A 20,329-nucleotide genomic window follows, 5' to 3' on the forward strand; every position below is an offset into this window, starting at 1 on the left:
ATGCCCCACGTTTTTAACATTGAACATGGAGTCTTCGTTCATGGAGTATTTTTGTTAAAATTCCACCTTCAAACTTTTTTTTTCCAAATTCAACATTTTTATTTTAGTAATTAAATGCATTATTGCATATAAGAGCTTTCTCAAAACTGCTTGACTAATCACTAACAAAATATTTTAGATCAAGGACTTAAAATAAATTTTTTGAGAAATGTTTTGGTATGTTTATAGGAAATCGTATAAGGAGGAAAGGTTTTATGCTTAAAATTCTGAGAATCTCAAACTTTGCCTTTTTCCCTTTTATAGCTTGTTTTGCCTTATGATAAAATACATATGTATGAGAAGCCTTTTAAACAGGTATGATCTTGACTTCATACTGAACAAAAGCAAAAATGGATAAAAAATAACTGGCATAATGCACATAAACACTGTGAAAGAAAATATCCTGGAAAAACAGTATTATTACTGTTGGTGATAAAACTCAAGTGTGACTGTGAGAAAAGATAATTCAACTAACTTAAAAACACCAAAGGAAAGTTTAGTTTGGGATTACAGCTCTCTACTAATCAGATGGCAGACCAACAGTGAATTCACATAAAAGTTAAACTTTAACCCCAGTTATCAGCCATGTCTTCCAGAGCCTGCTATGTGCCTTCTGCAAAAAGTCATGTTACTGATACAGTACCAAATTCCAAAGGTTAGGGTTTAAATAGGTCTCACATTAAAAAAACAAAACAAAACAAAACAAAACAAAACAAAACAAAACAAAAAACCACCCATTCCAAACATGCTCCACTAGCTCACATTATCATCAGTTCTAATTCTGCTGATATAATTAATCCCTGCTAAATTAAACTATCTTCACCACAGTTCAAATTGAGCTCCTGATGGAATCCATAAGAAATGTTTTTCCTTTTTAAAGTGTATCTAAAAAAGGTGGTTCCCCTCTCCAAAATTAGTACAAAGTTAAAAGAAATGCAAAGTAGCTACAATTTATTCCAAGCACAGCACCGCCAGAAGATTCACACACACTATTTGGTGTTTCCTGTTGGTTTTCCTTTCATTCTGTTAAGGCAGTGGTTTCCACAGGTCAGTTCGGAGATGAGCATAGTTCATGGCAGTTTGTTTTGCAACTCCAATTTGTTCTCTGGGAATATCTCACTTCATTCCCTGAAATTAGTGCTTTTTGGTTCAGAACTCCAGAGGCTGAACAGGGCCTTGGGGCTCTTCGGGCACGAGATGGTCTGCAGCTGGTGCTCCTGGCAGCTCCCTGCCCCGTGCAGGAGCAGTGGTACACGCTGTCTTTCTCAGGCTTTTACTCGAAAGTCATCAAGTTTGTAGGGACCTAAAAAAACACAATTATCTCAAGCTGTTTAAAAGTTATTTTTCAAGCTGGTATTTATCTTTCCTTTTCATCTGAGCAATATCAATCTTTCTGAACTAAATTTATTTAAGACAGATCTCAAACTCCTGATTATCCTCCTGCCTTAGCCTCCTAAGAGTTGGGGTCATATGCATAAAAATATTACACCTGGCTTAAATATCTTTTTTTTTTTCTTTTTCTTTTTTTGAGGTAGGGTTTCATTCTAGCTCAGGCTGACCTGGAATTCATTATGTAGTCTCAGGGTGACCTCGAACCTCAGGGTGATCCTCCTACCTCTGCCTCTGGAGTGCTGGGATTAAAGGCGTGCACCACCATGCTTGGCCTTTATCTTTTAAAAGAATTTGATAGAACGAACTTCAATAGTTTATGAATAATGGATATAACACATCAGAAAATTAATGAGTGCTTTCGAAGCACACTAATATCTGGGCAAGAGAGAAGGGCAGAGGCAGTATCTTTCTTATTTAACAAGGAGCTTAACAGATAATTACTGAAATGAATAAAGGAATAAAAAATAAGTATGACAAAATCTTGTAGAGTAGAATTTCAAATACGCTTGATGTAGTTTTATCATTTTATATATAATGCAAATTTTATAAGCACATGTAAAAAAGCAGTAAAGATTTGCTTTATAACAAACATTAAGAATTTTGAGGACTAGAGAGATGGCTCAATGGTGAGGGTGCTTGCCTGTAAACCCTAATGACCAGAGTTTGATTCCCCAGTACTCACATAAAGCCATATGCACAAACTGGTGCATGTGTCTGGAGTTCTTTTGCAGTGGCTACAGACCCTGGCACACTCATTCTCTCTCTCCACCCCCCACTTGCAAATAAAAGAAAAAAGAGAACTTTTATGAGAAATTGTGAGGAAAATAATCACTAAAGAAAAAAATCAGTCTTTTTTGAGTCAAGTCTTCTGAAACTTTTCAATCTTCACAGATTGTAAATTTACTACCACTCTGATTATTGCAAACACAGAAACAAAGATAAACTTGAAATCTGGAATTCTCTTATATATGAAACTTAATATCTTAAGCTGTATAGGCTGTATCATTGTAGCATGGAAATGAATCCTAAGAGGCTTAGACTTAGGCAAAAAAAAAAAAGGCCTGTTTTTTTCATTGTGCTCAACATGAACTTGACATAGGCAAAAAAAAAAAAAAAAAAAAAAAAGAAAGAAAGAAATTGCATTTCACATCCTTCATGAAGATTGCTGGAAATTGTACCCAATACTGGTCTTCCATATATAATTGAAAAAACAGAGAGAGAAGAATAAAGCCCACTCCAGCAACACTTCGAAAGAATTGCTTAAAGGATGAACTGGAGTTTAGGTTAGAGGCCTGCCATTTTTACTTGAATCATTACCTTTGAGCTTCAATTTCCCTCATTTATCAAAAAGAGGGGTAGCAGCTTACATCCTGTTCATCACAGGAAAAATAATTAAAAAAACTTTAATAATATATTTCAGCTTTTATAGTGAATTATATTACTTAATAGCAGCTGCTAAGAGCATTTATGATGCACTTTTATATTATCAATACTCATGTCCATGATTTTCAAACCTCTTTAACTAGAAAAGCATAAAGACATTTCTATAACTGCAATTATATATACTATGCCTGCCAAGCTGTGGTTCAACTATATTTCTGCAAGAGGTCAATGGGCAAACTACATAGTAGATACCTTCTCCCTCACAGATAAATATCTTTCCATTAGACTATCTGCTTTAGTAAGAGAAAAACATACAATAAAATCAAAATGATTTCACTGCAATCACAGGAGCCCACTGTAAGTTGCTGACCCACCAAAATAAGATGTATCAGAGCAGTTTGCACTACTCATTCTTTCCTAACACAGTCTGCATTCTTGTCTGACACCTGAGCCATGTCCTCATACCTATTGTTCCTTACACCAGCCCTCTGCTCTATCTTTACATAGCCTGTTCCTTCTTTTCATTCACATTGCTGTCAACTCAGGGACAGCTTGCCATTAGGTACTGTCCTTATTTATCAAATGTTCTTTTGTATTTCTTCATTCCATGTTACATAGTTCTATTTTGCTTGTTTTATACTTCACTGAGATTTTGTTGCTTACCTGCCTCATCCAACAATGGGTATCTCATGTCTTAATGACTCCATCGTACAAAGTACCTCATGTCTCGATGACTGTTATAAATGGAAAACACCATTTTCTGTTTTGGTTTTTCGAGGTAGGCTCTTACTCTAGCCCAGGCTGACCTGGAATTCACTCTGTATCTCAGGGTGGCCTTGAACTCACGGTGATCCTCCTACCTCTGCCTCCTGAGTGCTGGGATTAAAGGCATGTGCCACCACGCCCAGCTAACACCATTTTCTTAATTCACTGAGGAAGTGAGTTAGCCAAGTGTGGTGACATGCCTGTGATACCAGCACACCACTGCTGAGGCGGGAGGACCCACGTTTGGCTAGCCTGGACTACACAGTGATTTCAAAGCCGTCCTACCCTACAGAATTATGAAACCTTATCTAAAAAGAACAAAGAAAACAAGTGGACTTCTCTTTGGAACTTAAAAAAACCTACTTGGGGTGTGTGTGTGTGTGCATGCATGGGTGCATGTGCACTTGTGCCATGGTGCGTATGTGGAGGTCTGAGGACAATCTTCAAGTAGGTCCTCTCCTTCCACCTCCTTTGAGGCAAGAGCTTTCTTCTGTGAGCTTCTGACAAATTCTCCTATCCCCATCTCCCTTCTCACAGGTGCACTGGGTCATAAAAAGCCTGCCACAGCTTCTGACAGTTGATGTGAGGTCTGAGGATCTGAACTTGGGTACTCAGTTTTAAGGCTAGTGCTCCCTCCACACTCTTTAGCCATCTCCACAGGCCTCAAACTTTGCACTATACGCTCAAGCCATGGATTTTACTTTGAGACTTGACAGAATTGCTCACCTGTTGCTTGTTACTTTGGCAGGCTGCACTCAAATGCTTAAACCACAGCATTGCATTCATCCTACTGCCAGCTTGAAACTTGTACGAATTTCCTAAAGTTACCCAAAGCAAGCAAAGGAGAGTAAAAATGTAAAGACTATACCATATAATATTTCTGCCAAATATTAAGTCTGAAGGAAATATGCGAGGGCATTCAGTTTCAGAGCTCTACTCACTCACCATGATTCTCCTGCATACTGTTCTCTACATAGCACAATCAAAACTGTCTCACAGACACAGAATTGCTGTTTTGCTAGTTTATAATTACAAGTATTATGGCTCCTTCATTTTTTTGTTAAAATTGCATGGCTTCTCAATATTTGTCTACATGAATGAAACTGCAAAATACTGTTTTTACATTTTTTGGTACTGGGTACTGAACTCAGGACCTTACACATGCCAAGTAACTGATCCACCAACTGAGCTCAGCCCCAAAATACTGTCCCCCCGCCCACGAGGCAGGGTCTTGTTCTAACCCAGGCTCACCTGGAATGTAGTATCAGGGTGGCCTCAAACTCACAACAATCCTACCTCTGCCTCCCAAGTGCTGGGATCAAAGGCATGCACCACCATGCCTGGCTAAAATACTGGTTCTTAATACTACACTTAGATATTTAAATACTAGATGTTAATGTCAAGTTTTTACCTGTTAAAACTGCTTCAATATGTCAAATACTTAAAACATTCATAATGGCTAGGCTTTTAGCCTTTTGTTATTAGACATTCTCCAAGACAACTGTAGTCTTCCAGTTCTTCTTGGGGCTCTGGGAAAATCTGAGATGGTCTTTCTCTTTTAGAAAATTAGGAACTATGTGTGAATTCAGTAGCTCCTGTTGAATCTAATTCAGTATATGTCAAGCCTGACACATGATAAGGTGTTTTATATGACTACATATATTAACATGATTAGGGAATACAATGAAAGAAGATTTATGACTACAGGATGCTCCAAGTTTTTTCTCACTGATCTAGATTTTTGATTTTACAATGCTTACTGAACTGTACTTTTTCCTGCATTCAGTGACTCAAAAGACTGATCATATTTATGCATTTATTATACAATTTTTCTTTAAGTCTAATACTCAAAGAACCTTTACATGTTCAGAAGCATTTTTTTTTTGTACCAGATGTGAAGACTATAACATGGCTTTGCTTGCTGAATCAAAACTTAGACTATTATTCAGTCTGAATAAAAATAAATTTACAATTAAGCTGGTCACAGCTACAATTCCCCCCCCCCCACAGTATTAGTACATTCTTCATAAAAATCTTGGCCCTCTGAAACAGCTCTATTAAGTAAGCTCAAGAAAATGGAAGGGAACCAAAAAATTTGTTAGTAAAACCCAATGAAAATGATCTCATTTAATAAATGCAGTTTAAAACTAATGCCTATGGGATTCTGAGGAACCAGGGACTGAATTCAGAATGGTGAGCAGTTTTTACTCTGTAAATAAATTTACCTCAGACAAGACATTTTGGTCAATTTTTTTTCTTGCATCTAATACACAGACAATTTTTTTTATTTAAAACCGTAATATACTGAAAGCTGAATATTTGTTGGTACAAAGTAACACCTAAGTAAGGGTCAGAATACAGCTGTGAGGTCAGTAAAAGGCTGTCTATCTCAGCAGTGGGTTGCTGGAATGAATGCTTCTCTACAGTCTGGAGGAGTTTCCCTTCCAGCCTCCTCTGTGGTGGTTGCCAATGGCTGACAAGAAGAGCAGCCACTCAGGACCCCTTCTGATGGACCTGGTGGCTCTCGGTTCCCGAGAAGGTGCAGGCAGGGACAGGAGGCGTGACATGACCCTGAACAGCCCCCCCCCCCAATGTCAATGGGAAGGAGGAGGTGACTACATTCACAAGTGTGTCTACATAGTGTATGGAAAGCATTTCCATTATTTTAGAAAAGAAACTGAGCAATAGAAGTTATATAAAGGAAAACTGTCACTTTCAGTACTGGAGGATGGCAATCTGTGACTGCAGGTACACATGATGGAATACTGCCTGTAAGGGCCGGGCCAGCCTCTGAGGTTTTCAAGTAGCCCTCCCCTAGGACCATGTAATAAAGAAAGTAAGTTTTACAAACACTGGAGCATTAAAACACATTGTGGAGTAGAAATGTCTCCACAGATAAAACTAAACTGCTTCTTTGTAGATATTCCAGTTAAACTAGGGTTCATATCAAGAGTTATGCACTGCATACGGCTTTCTAACAATTCACCTTTCTCCGAGTCTGTCAGCAAGAAGAGGTCTGGGTGCTCTGGGTCATCAGCCATCATCACCATCCACCCTACCACCGATACGTTCTTATTGGACGTGGATTTAAACTGAGATGGAAAGATAATGTAGGGAGAACAAATAATAACAGTTAGTGAGTTTTATAGACAATTCTCAGTAATAATTAAGCACGAGGGAGTATATTTTCAGTTGGTCCAGGCCAGTTTGGGATTTTTTTTTTAACTACTAAGCTGCATCTCCTGTCCTTTTTAGACGGCCCCTACTCTCCAAACCATCCCAGCTTCAATTCCACATCCCATACTAACTGTCCTGGTTCTATCCTGGTCCTGGTTCTGTCCTGGTCCTCCAAAGAGCAGGATCTGATAGTGAATCTGATAAATTCATCTATATCATCTTCCTGGTTACTGTGCCATCACTTACAGGAAACACATTGCATTTCCGAGCCCTTGTTTTCTTAAATGTAATGATTAGCCAGTAGTTCAATTAAGATAATTCTCACTTGCATTTCTCAGAAACAAAAAGGAAAAAAGGGGAGGGGGGCATTTTTAGAGTGCTATTAGCATTAACTATTATAATAGTTAACTTTTATAGTTAGCTATCCTTTTATACTTTTTGTAAAACTAAGGGCTGCTATAAAAGAACAGAAAATTTGGATAATCTCAGTAGCATGAATGAAAAACATTAAAACTACTGGTAATCTGAACTTAGCAGTGTGTAAAAGGGCTGTTGACTTTATAAAGAATGAAAAGTCTGGGCTGGAGGGATGGTTTAGCGGTTATGGTGTTTGCCTACAAAGCCAAAGGACCCAGGTTCTATTCCCTAGCACCCATGTAAGCCAGATGCACAAGGGGGTTCACATGTCCAGAGTTTGTTTGCAGTGGCTGGAGGCTCTGGCATGCCATTCTCTCTTTTTCTCTCCCTCTTTCTCTGTCAAGTAAATAAATAAAATTTTAAAAAGAGTGAAAAGTGTGAGTTTGAGGTCACCCTGAGACTACATAGTGAATTCCAGGTCAGCCTGGACTACTGTGAGACCCTACCTCTAAAAAAAAAAAAAAAAAAAAGGAAAAGTGAAAAGTCAAAGAGGAAGATATTTACATGGTATAGTTGCTAGGAGACTTCTATCTGTGATATAGTTAGCCATATGCAAGAAATAACATGAAAAAATGTCAAGCTTGCTAAGTAAACAAGGGTATATGAATTAAAACCACATAACAATTTACACATTTAGAAGAGCCAAGGTTGGGCTAGAGAGATGGCTTAGCGGTTAAGTGCTCGCCTGTGAAGCCTAAGGACTCCGGTTCGAGGCTTGATTCCCCAGGACCCATGTTACCCAGATGCACAAGGGTGCGCACGCGTCTGGACTTCGTTTGCAGTGGCTGGAGGCCATGGCGCGCCCATTCTCTCTCTCTCTCTCTCAGTCTATCTGCCTCTTTCTGTCTGTCACTTTCAAATAAATTAAAAAAAAAAAAAAAAAGAAGAGCCAAGGTTGCAAAGCTTGATGATAAGTATGGTAAAGACACGGAATCTCATTAAGTTACTGGTGAGTAGGAAAACTTAATTTGGTATTTTCTTATAAAGTATCTCTGTTCTTCAGGTATATATAGACTAGAGAATCTGTGTGCCAAAAACTACTTGTTAGAAATAGTGAAGAATTAAAGCCCCAACAGTCACCAACTATAGGAAAATGGGAAACTGTTCAGTTAATGAGTGAACACGCATTAACAGTAGTAAATCTCAGCTGTGTAATTAAGCAGCAGCATGCTTGAGAATGGACGCATAATACACTCAAGCAAGGTGAAAAGAGCAAACAATATTTTATAGAAGGTCCAGCTCTAAAGACAAACAAAGCAATGATGAATGTAAAATTCAGGATGGCGTTACACCATGCAGGGAAGAAGGGCAGCCACTCTTACCACTGTGACAGTTCTAGAAATGTTCTACTTCTTATGCCATGTGAAAGGTAGAAATATATTTGCTTACTATTCTTTAAAATGTGCTTGCATAGGACATTCATCTACTTTTGTATTTTTCACAATGAAATGTGAAGAATGAACACAGCACATTTGTAGCATACAATAAAAGCTAAGAAAACTATTAAGCTTTAATACTGTAAAGAATGAAATTAGAAATATGATAGAATAGTATATGTGATAGTCAAATCTTTCAAAGTGAATACTACAATTTCTAGTATCTTTTTACTAACCCTCAGAGCCTATGCTATTTAAAAATAAAACCCCTAAAACAAACAAACAAAAAAGCAACTCAAGCAATATAAACCCTTAATACAGAGGACTGAGATTACAACTACAGGGTAATACCCGACCAGCAGACTGAACTCCATTTCATTATAAGATAAATTATCATTTAGGGTGAAGCACCCCTCCCCTGAGTTTGCTATGCAATGTAACCCCATCTTTTCTGTGTTATTGACTTTCTATGCTAATGGGGTGAATGGACACTGGGACTTGTGGTTTTACATGACTACTGTTTCCTTTCTGTACTTATTTTGGGTGTTTGCAGACATTGGTATTGTACCCATTTCAGGTGTCTTCTATAGACATCATGATGCACTTGTTCTATGGTTTCTGTAGGGTACTTTCTCAGTTGAGCAGCTCAGGGTGTTCAGGTAAATACCGACAAGACCTGCCTCCGCAAGACCACCACCGATTTTAAGTTCTGACCATATGGATATTTCCTTACGGCCAATGTAATACACCTGATCATTGCATATTTCTATCTAGTGACAAGTGTCTTTAATCTGCTCTTTGTGATAACTGATGAGGTGACTGTTTCATTATTCAAGTGTATTCTACTTTTGTTTCACTTCCCCCTTTCAACTTTCCTATTTTCCTCCTCCTTATTTTGAGAGGGGGGGGGGGGACGGAGAGGGAGAGGGAGAGGGAGAGGGAGAGAAAGAGGGAGAGAGGGAGAGAGGGAGAGAGGGAATTGACATGCCAGGGCCTCAGCCACTCCAGATGCATGTGTCACCTAGTGGGCATTTGTGACCTTGCGTCTGCCTCACCTTTGTGCATCTGGCTAACGTGGAATCTGGAGAGTTGAACATGGGTTCTTAGGCTTCGCAGGCAAGTGCTTTAATAGCTAAACCATCTCTCCAGGTCCCATTTTCCTATTTTATTCTTACCGAGTTATAGAAGGTCATCACATATGTAGATTTCCTTTTCAAGTGTAGTCTGGCTTTTAAACTTTAACCACTCAAACATATTTACTCACTCATCACCAATGTGACAGGTTCAAACATCTCTAATTTTTTTTTACAATTAATAAATACACTTGTATTAAAACTTTTTTTTACAGTGAGTATAGTTCTATCTTTAATTATTAAAAAATAGACATAACAAAATATCTGCCTTCTCTCTTGCCAGCCACTGTTTTCCCCAAAAGGCCCGAAAGCAAATAAAACACAATAAACAACTCTAGCCCAAGTACAAACACTGCATGCAGCTATCACCTAACTACCTCACTTTCTTCCTGCTTTTATTTTTTTTTGAGACACAGTCTTGCTCTGTAGTCCAGCGTGGCCTCAAACTCATAGCAATTCTCCTGCCTCAGCCTCTTGTGTGCTAAAATTATAGGTTGAGCCCCCTGCACAGATTCAAATACCTTTCAATCTTGAACAGTCCTCTGTCTTCCTAACCTGCACCCCCTGCCAAGTGTTGGTCTTTTTAATCCAGGCCAGTGGTCTAGTACAATGTCCTACAAAAGAATCTGACTGTGGGCTGGAGAGATGGCTTAGCAGTTAAGGCACTTGCTTGCGAAGCCTAAGGACCAAGGTTTGGCTCCCCAGAACCCACATAAGCCAGACATACAAGGTGATGCATGTACACAAGGTGGCACATGTGTATGGAGTCTGAATGCAGTGGCAGGAGACCCTGATGTGCCAAATCACTCTCTCATAAAAAAAAATCTATCTCCACTAACATTATGGGACTCAGGATCATCAGGTACTGTGGTGGTTTGATTCATGTGTCCCCCATAAACTTAGGTATTCTGAATGCTAGGTTCCCAGTTGATGGAGATGTGGGAATTCATACCTCCTGGAGGGAGTGTATTATTGGAGGCGGGCTTATGGATGTTATAGCCAGTTTCTCCTTGCCAGTGTTTGGCACACTCTCCTGTTGTTGTCTACTTTATGTTGGCCATGGGGTGATGTCCACCCTCTGTTCATGCCACTGTGAAGCTTCCCCTCGAGCCTATAAGCCAAAATAAACTTCTTTTCCCACAAGTTGCTATTGGTTGGGTGATTTCTACCAGCAATGCAAATCTGATTGCAACAGTAAAGTGGTACCAAGGAGTGGGTTTACTGCTTGACACCTGTGTGGCTTTGGCCTTCTGGTGCTAATTTTCAAGAGGAATGTGGAAGGATTTGAAACCTTGGCCTAAGAGATGCCTTGCAGTGCTAGAAGTACATTATGATGGACCATTCTGGTCAGAGTTGAAAGACCTGAATGAAGTAAGAACTACGGACTGTGAAATTTGGCTTATAAGGGTGAGAAAGAGCTTTGCCTGGACTGGGCTAGCAGTTTATGTGGGAAGCTTGCTGTTATGCCCGTGTCCTGAGAAGTTGTGCAGGGTTGCTTTGTATAGAAATGAACTGGTGTGGGCCTGGAGAGATGGGTCAGTGGTTAAGTGCTTGCCTGTAAGCCTAAGGACCCCAGTTTGAGGCTTGATTCCCCAGGACCCATATTAGCCAGATGTACAAGGGTGCACACGCATCTGGAATTCGTTTGCAGTGGCTGGAGGCCCTGGCGTGCCCATTCTCTCTTTCTCTGTCACTCTCAAATAAATAAATAAACATAAAACAAAAAAGAAAAAAGAAGAAATGAACTGGTGTGAGCAGAGGGATACGGCACAGACAGAAACAAAAAACAAAAAACCCGAAATCTTTGGGTGAACTGCTGCCCATTCAGCTGCAATTGAGAGATTACAACCTTTGAGACTGGGCCAGCTGACCTGCACTGGGGCAATGGGAATGTAGACTCTTTTGAAGGGGCCTGAGTGCTCAAGAAGTGTCCTATTTTTCAAAGTCTGTTTTATTCCCCCCTGGATTAACAAACTGGCACCCTACCTGGTATTGTGGAGTATAAGAAATGCAGGAAAGAGAGGGTCATTTAGTTTGCAACATGGTCTTGTGTTTTGGAAATGGCCATGGAAAATGTGAAGTAGGTTTGCTGGATGCCTGCATGGAGACCCCATAGGCCATGAGGATGAACCGTGAGTTGTACTGGAGACCCAGTGGAGATGCTGGCCCGGACCACGAGATGGCTGCTAAGGAGAGCTGTCGGCCCTAGATGAAGTTTTCCAGGACTATGAGTAGCCTAGCTGGAAGGGTGGAATTGGAGTTCTAGAGACTTGTTGCTGGTTAGAATTATTGGACTTGGAGATTTGTCACTGGCTAGAGTTGTTGGACTTGCAGTTACAGAGTTTGATGTTTACCCTGTTTAAATTTTGTATTGGTTGAATATTTCTTTGCTAAGTCCACTGCGGACCACAGCGGGCCTGGTCCGCCCCCAGCACTACCTGCTGGGGGGAGCCCCGCAACCCCCTGCCATTATAGAGCTTCCCCTTGAGCCTGTAAGCCAAAATAAACCACTTTTCCCACAAGCTGCTACTGGTTGGGTGATTTCTACCAGCAATGCGAACCTGACTGCAAAAGGTGGTATTGTATTTATTAATGATTTTAATCTTTTACTTGTTGCCTATTTATAGCAGTTTTAAATTCCAATTTTAAAAATGGCTTTATGTCACTGCTTTACATTCTGTACCATATAATTTTGCATTGTAAAGTCAATAATGAATATAAGCATAGCTATGTCTCTCTCTGTACTTGATTCTACTGTTCTGAACAACTAGAAGAGATGAGGAATATAGCCCATTTCCTTGGTATTAGATGTTAGGTGTTTTTTTTTTATAATCCTTTATACTCAATTTCTACACCATCTACACCAAAAACATTATCAGAAACCTAATTATCAAAAATTGCATAAATAGCAATAGTAAACAGAAAACAATACTAACATATGCTTTACATGATAAACTCAGTTATGATTCTTCTAACTTACTCTCTAACTAAAGCTAGAAAAACCAACAACAACCCAACCTTTTATCTTGGAAAACTACTTCTTTTGATCAATAAGGTTAAGTAAAAGCCAACAAGTATCTCAAACAGGCTATGTGAAGAATATCTGCTACCTATCGGAAGACAGAGGGTATAACCATGACCCCTCCTCCCTGTCCACAGTGCAGTAGCACCATGTAGAGGCATACGACATACTACAAATGGTCCAGTGACATGAGTCAGTGTGTGATTTTGGGGCTGGGGGTACAGTGTAATGGAGAAACATGGCCTTAGTGTGCTTAAGGTCCTAAGTTCAATCCTAGCACTAAAAACAAAAACTTCCACCCTATGCCTTCCCCCACCCCCCAGCTCCCCAAACATATCAATTAGGGAAAGAAAGAGTGCTATACTTTAAAGAAGAGCAGGTGGCAGGAACTGCTAATGAGGATGGGAATGTGATCTAACAGCACTTCCTATATTCACTTAAATCAAAACTGTCTTCTACCCATCCCCTGTCTGGTTAAAAAGGGTTAAAAAGTTGAGAATAAATAAGAGCTTCTCCCATACATGATTCACAAATAAATTTCCCTCAAAGGAATTTTATCAACTCAGCATGGTTAATTGTTCTTCCTTTGGAAGATTTGTGTCCTTGGCACATAAAACCAAGTAAGAGATTTACAAGAAGATTCTAAGCAGAGAAAAGAGGCTTCTTGTAAGTGATGTACACCAGCCAGTGGATCACAGTAAGCACTGCTCATTCCTCTTCACTGATAGCCAAGTCGATCTATCAAGACACTAAGTTGGCATGAACCTTGGACAACAGTCCTAAATTCTCATGTTTTATATACACTAGGAACTGTAAGACCTCAAGCTGAGTTTTGAATCATGTTCTGAACCAGAAACTTGGGACCAAGAAAGCTCTGAAGCTAAGACAGATATCTCCAATTTGCAGTTTTGACATTTGCAATAGAAAAGTCATATTAAAAGAAAACTTCCAAGGGCTGGAGAGATGGCTCAGTGGTTAAGGTGTTTGCCTGCAAAGCCTAAGGGCCTGAGTTCAATTCCTCAGCACCCATGTCAAACCAGATGCACAAAGTGGCACAGGTGTCTGAAGTTCATTTGCAGTGGCTGGAGGCCCTGGCATGCCCATTCTCTCACTCTCTTATCTGCTTCTTTCTCTCTCTGTCAGATGAATAAATAATTAAAAACTTCAAAACAGAAGTTATTCTAAGACCATCCTTGGCATGGTGTTATTTAAAAAAAAAAAGGATAACTTCTATTACAGTATTCATGCTAAGAGAAAATGTAAGAATGTCTGGTCAAGAATATGGGAAAACAAACCTGCATAACCCACCCAGGACAGTTTTCTTCACAACTCAGAAGAGGTTGTGAGGCAAAGCTGAACCTCTTGAGGAGGACACTTACATGCTTTCTTTCTGTCGCCTTCAGGGATTTGGCAGGATAGTAAAAAAGTTGTGTTCCACATAAGGCTGCCCAATATTTCGTCCAAGATGCTACCTGGAGAGGATAAACACACAGACATCCTATTGAAATACTACTGGCTTCTTACTTTCTCTTCTTAGTATTGACCTGAACTGATAGTTTGTAGGGCTTCTAAAACCTTGATCTCAATATCCCCAATACTTTTAGCAAACACACTTTAGAATTCTCATTCATGTGATTTTTTTTGGTATTGTAAAAAATGTTTTGTTTTCATTTCAGAGAGGAAAACAAAGCGGGGGGGGGTGTTGAATACGGGCACTCCAGGGCTTCCAGCCATTGCAAACAAACTCCAGACACATGTGCCACCTTGTGCATCTGACTTACATGGATACTGGGAATCGAACCGAGGTCCTTTGGCATTGAAGGCAAGCACCTTAACCACTGAGCCATCTCTCCAGCCCTCTTTTTTTTTTTTTTTTTTTTGGTATTTTAAGGGAGGGTCTTGCTCTAGGTCAGACTCACCCGGAATTCCCAGGAGTCTCAGGTTGGGTTGGCCTCAAACTCACAGGGATCCTTCTACCTTTTCATGCCGAGCGCTGAGATTAAAGGTGTATACCACCATGCCTGGCTTTCATTCACGTAATTCTTGATCTCATTAAAAATCCCATCACTGCTACACATCCAGCCAGCCAAGCAATATGTACTTACTGGCTCAACAGAGACATGGCTGTTATGGGATAATCAATTGCTCTGGATTCGATCTGAAGCCTACTCCACAGGAGGTGATTCATGCCCAGTACTGAAAACCTAGTCAAAACCTGGTTGCTGGGGAGGTCACAGGCCCTAGGGAGGAAGTTATGACTGTTGTTTTTTGAAATGGACACTGTGCTCATCAAACTGCCTTGTAAATATTTATGCTTATGCCCATAGATTAGTGGTGCTCTTAGCTTTGGTTAGAGAATCAGCTCTTTGCAGTGGGTGGTGGTTACTTCAAACACTCAACATGAGTAAGAGTGCTGAGGATAAGTAACCGTTAATAAATGCTCAGCCCTACACAGGGTAACCATATCACTCCCTCCAAGGCTTAGGAAACACCATGGAAAAGGAGCCGAAGAATGTGAGAGCCAGAGGATGGGGAGGAAGGCTGTTTTCTGGATATGACATAGCCATTGCACTTAGGAACTCCTAGGAGCTGTGGTTATCCACACAAGATTGGGCCTTATCATCATTCCATCATGGATGGTAGAGGAGCTCACAGATTCCATATTGGCAATTATTGGTTGCTGGGGTAGGGAGAGATGTTTTCTTTACTGGTGTAGTCACCGACAAATTGCCTGTGTTCCAATATAACCCCTTGCTCATGCTCATGCAAGCAATCCTAAGTAAACTCATGGGCCACCCAAAACAAAAGAACAAAACAAAAAAACAGACATGAAAGTGGGAATGGGACTAGAAGGAAAAAAAAAGAGATTCAGAAGGAATGGGAAGGAAACCAGAGTAGGTAATGGGAGGTGAATATGATCAACATACCTCATCTACATGTATAAAATTCTGAAGAATTCTATTATTTTTAGTATTATGTAGTATTGCCATTACGTCTTTGCCCCAATACCTTTTCTTCTCCTCCTTCTTCCTGTCTGCCCTATATTCTGTAGTCTATAATGCTTTCCTTCTCTTCCAAATATTTTTATCTCATAGCCCCCTCTCCTATTCAAATCCATCACAGTAGCCAAATATTGCTGGAGAAATTATACAATTATGCCAATTGATAAAACTGTCTGCCAACCTGAAATTAAACAGTATTATACTTTTACCCAGTGAGTCATTATACTTTTTCTCTGAAGACTATTTCATACCGTCTCAAAATTCCATTACTCTGTCCCCCTCCACAGCACTGTATGCGTACTTCCTGCAGAAAAGAAGATTGTGGTGACACAGCCCTCCTGTTCCCAGCGCTCATTCTAAATGCCTGCTTATAGTCTCAAAAATCCAGCCTTTTTTCTTGCTAGAACAGACTATTTAACCCTGTTCTACCTAAAGACAAACTCACATGTTTTTCTGTCCATATTTCTAGTCTCACTTTCTTAATTTGCTTTTGCAACTGCAGCTCTCTCTACTGTACCTCAATTTCTCTCCTTCGAACATAATTACATAAATGAGCCTGAGTTAAAATTCTTCCTCTGCCCCACTGCCTTTACCCCTTGAACACCCCATTCTTCTGCTCCTTTTCACAGCATAACATCTTGAAAGTTGTTTCTAATTCCTGCCTCTACCTCTATTTTTCCCCATTTCCTATCCAGGTTACTTCATTTGACTCCCAGGAAGAAGTGACTGCTGTCGAGCCCATTGACCCTTGGAAAGTCTCTGTTCTTTTCATGATCAACCTCTTAGCAGCACATAACACAACTGACTATTCTTCCCTTTTGGTTTGGTTTCTACCACAGGGTCTCACTGGGCAGGCAGTCCGGGGCTAGCCTGAAGCTCACATCTTCTTGCCTTAGTGTCCTGAGAGCTAGGAACTATAGGTGAGCACTACTAGATCAGGCCTACTTTCTTCTTGAAGCCGGTAAAGTGCTAGTTCCTGGAATAACAGTTTTAGTTTTCCCTTTACATCCTTCTTGTAGCAGACATGATGTTAGAGGGCTCGCTCTCCAGCTTTTCTCTTCCCCAGTAAAACTTCATAGACACTATCATATCCAGTTCCACATTTCAAGCAGTGTCTGTAGAATAATGACTCCCAAATCACTGACAGGCCACCATCCCTCTGGTGACCTAATACTTTTCCATGAACTAAAATGACAGTCCTCTTGAATGTTTAATAAGCATGTCAAACTGAACTTGTCCCCCTACTTCCAAGAAGAGTTCCCAATATTCAATTAATCTCAATCCCAAACCCAGAAGTAACTTTCATTTCTACCACTTCTCTTAGACAACACATATGCCATCAGCCAAGTATAACTTCATTTATCTCCTCTACCTTCTCCATAGAATCTTTTGTCTCTTGTTGTCTGGGTCTTTATTTATTTGTGCATATGTATGCATATCTGGCAGAGCCTCTTGCTACTGCAAATGCAATGTCACATTTTGGGTTCAGCTTCCCATGGGTGGCTAGAAAACTGAACCCTGGGCTGACAGACTTTGTAAACAAGTACCTTTAACCTCTGAGCCATCACTTCAGGGGGCTGCTGTCTGGATCTCATCTTCACAAGGCTAACCCATTTTCTTTACAGATCACAGCTCTAATACTTTGCTGTCACCCTTCATTCTGCAGCTGTGAACTTATTTTTACAGGCTTACTCTCATATATCTCCATAAGACAGGCACTTTGCCTCATCTGGGCTCACTGCTCTATTTCTAGCACCCAGGACACAATAGGGATAGCAGTGTCTGAACTGATAGGCTATCTTAAGTTCACTGTAGAATGGCCTAGTATAGTGTTTTTGTTTTATTACATATTTTTATTTTCTTATAATGTAAGAAGCAATGTAAGATTATACAAATCATTTTTACATTTTAAGAAGCTTTCAAATCTATAAGAGCTGTAAGTGTAGATGTATGTCAAAGGCTATATACTTTAGATAAATTACATGATTAAGAAAACAATCTTTTCTTAGCAAATTACTATGCTGGTATTGGGGAAGAAAATACTTTTTTTGTTATATATGAAAAGTTCTGTCGACTAAGCTTTTTATTTCCAATGTAGTTAGTTTGGAGGACATTTAATACTGGGGTCCTATTTTACATGAAAACTACTATATTATAGAATTAAAATGATAAAACAAAATTGGTCAAATTCAGTTTGTTAGGCTTGTTACTCTAATTTTCTATTATTCTTAAACATATTACTATAACATTTAAAAAATTTTTTAAAAATTTATTTATTTGAGAACGACAGACAGAGAAAGAGGCGGGGGGTGGATGGGAGGGAGGAGAGTGGGCGCTCCAGGGCCTCCAGCCACTGCAAACAAACTCCAGACACGTACGACCCCTTGTGCATCTGGCTATTGTGGGTCCTGGGGAATTGAGCCTCGAACTGGGGTCCTTAGGCTTCACAGGCAAGTGCTTAACTGCTAAGCCATCACTCCAGCCCAACCTCTTGAAGCAATAATTTTGTGTAAGCATTACATTAGCGATTAAGGGAAAGTACAGGAGTTCTTTCATTTAAGCACCCTTAAGATGTGACTTGGTTGAAATCTACATTGCAAATGCAATACTTCAGGTTAAGTAACATGATAAGAAAAATGTATATTTTAAATTATTTCAAGTCTGCCACGCATCTGCTTCTTTTTCAACTGTTTAGTACTTTTAAAGACACTTAAGCATTACCATATTTTTAAACACATGTAAAAAATACAATATGATGGAATCTTACTGTGGGCTTTTTGCCTTCTTTTAACAACGTTTTTCTCCTGAGAACACCTTGGATGGTGACAGCTCCTGGGTATAGGTGCACTGCCAAATCCTCCGACTCTGCAGAGCTGCAACAGTGAATGAGAAGAGTGAGGTGATGAACGGCAAGAATGAGCAGGAGCTGTGTCTACAGCAGCCACTAAGAAGCCCTTAAATAAAGTTTAATTATTCTTAATTGTAAAACTTTGCTATTTTTTTATAGCTGAGAAGATAATGAAAATTTTAGAAGGCTGTCACAAAAATTAATTAGTAAGTTATTAAAGTCAGCAGTTAAAAAAGCATACATGACATATTTCAACACATTTAGAAAGAATACAGAAATTCACTTTGATCAAGATTAAATATAAAGTTCAGATTATTTTTCTTCTTAACATGCCATACCATATCACTGTTGTAACCCATTAGAAATGTCCATCCTGGTAGGAGAGATGAGGGTTCTATTTGTTAAAAGTATATAAAACTTAAAATACAAACAAGCAGAAGCTCAAAAAAAGAAAGGAAAAAAACCTCAATTCTAAAGTAGATGAAAAAAAGTCATAGCAACAACATGTTTTTAAAAATTGGCTTTGTGTAATAAATTTTAATGACATTTCAATGCTGCCTATGCATTTTTGATGATGGCCTAAGAGTTCTCTAGGAAAGGAATAACAAAATTTTCTTTTCATATGAATAAAGTCATAAAATAATCATTTTAAAATATCTTTGATTTAAGAGCCTATATTTAAAACAAGAATGATTTCTACATAAATAAATCAAGACATATACATTATAAAAATGCCAATCTCTGGTGATTTGATATGAGACGCAGAATTTCTGCAATAAAGAAATCACAAGTTTTCCAGTTTACTTCTTTATGATTATTTAGGTGTCTTCAAAGTGACTTAATGTAGAAATTTTATGCTGGAGCGGGATTTCTATTGAGGGAGTTACACACACCATTAATCAGACACCATCTTGCTTCTGAAGTTTGCTATTTTATTGTATTCTGAATTAGTTGCTACCAGGAACCCTGTAGCCTTAATAAAAGAACCACTCCTAGGTGTTTCTAAAGCTAAGACAATGCAGAAAGAGCCGGTTAACTAGACAAAAAAACTGAATAAAAGATGAAACACATAAAAAATATTTAGTAAAGTAGACTTGTCTAAGTTCAGGCTCTATGCTTATCTGAAAAAGTTTTAAAAGAGACCAACTGACTATAAACTTATTAGCAAAGTAAATGCTTTGATTGCAACTTAAGAATAAAAAAATTATTAGAAGCATTAGAAAGATGTGTGCCATTAAAAGGCTGGTAACTCTGAAGTGTTTAAAAAATGAGACAAAGATGCAAATTTTAGTAATTAGATCTACTGATCAGAAAGAATATTAATTTTCCATATCAAGTCTTGGAAAAAAGTTTCTATGGGCAATTTGTTTAATTTTAAAAAAATTAGTTGGGAAAGAAGAGAAATAATGTCAGACCACACCCATGTAAGCCAATCACCAACACCAGAGGGAGTTCTCTGACCCCTGTACGCAGGGGAATTGTACCTGCTGGCCTTCATGTGGCTTCGATAGCCATTGCGTGCCACTCTTGTCACCGAGCCGAGAGAATGGTATAATCTGTTCCTGTTGGATTCCATTATAAATTGTATACATTACATATATTTTTATTCATACAACCATCACCAATACCTAGAACAGCATAATAGCATCCTTATATAATTTAGCTTTCTAAATCTAAAAAAAGACAAAATGTGATTCTCATTTTTAAAGCATGCAGCTCATTTTGAAATTTTTTTCCACAAGTGACTCTAGAAATATCAATCTATCATACATTCA

General features: G+C 39.1%; 1 protein-coding gene across 3 annotated transcripts in view; it reads right to left on the reverse strand.

Moving 5' to 3' along the window:
• Positions 1-973: 973 nt before the first annotated feature.
• The window catches only part of Ralgps2 (Ral GEF with PH domain and SH3 binding motif 2), a 141,390-nt gene continuing 122,034 nt past the window's right edge, over positions 974-20,329 (reverse strand). For 2 of the 3 annotated variants that reach the window (XM_045141933.1, XM_045141934.1), the window contains exons 15-20: positions 20,039-20,116; positions 18,474-18,579; positions 14,084-14,176; positions 6,566-6,671; positions 4,306-4,397; positions 974-1,342 (exon numbers count right to left, since the gene is read on the reverse strand). In XM_045141933.1, the coding sequence (XP_044997868.1) occupies positions 1,313-1,342; positions 4,306-4,397; positions 6,566-6,671; positions 14,084-14,176; positions 18,474-18,579; positions 20,039-20,116 (505 nt within the window). In that variant the 3' untranslated portion in view covers positions 974-1,312. The remainder of the gene's footprint in view (positions 1,343-4,305; positions 4,398-6,565; positions 6,672-14,083; positions 14,177-18,473; positions 18,580-20,038; positions 20,117-20,329) is intronic. The other variant, XM_045141935.1, reaches the window with a different exon arrangement.

Source organism: Jaculus jaculus, chromosome 1 (assembly GCF_020740685.1).
Source record: "Jaculus jaculus isolate mJacJac1 chromosome 1, mJacJac1.mat.Y.cur, whole genome shotgun sequence".
Lineage (NCBI taxonomy): Eukaryota > Metazoa > Chordata > Mammalia > Rodentia > Dipodidae > Jaculus > Jaculus jaculus.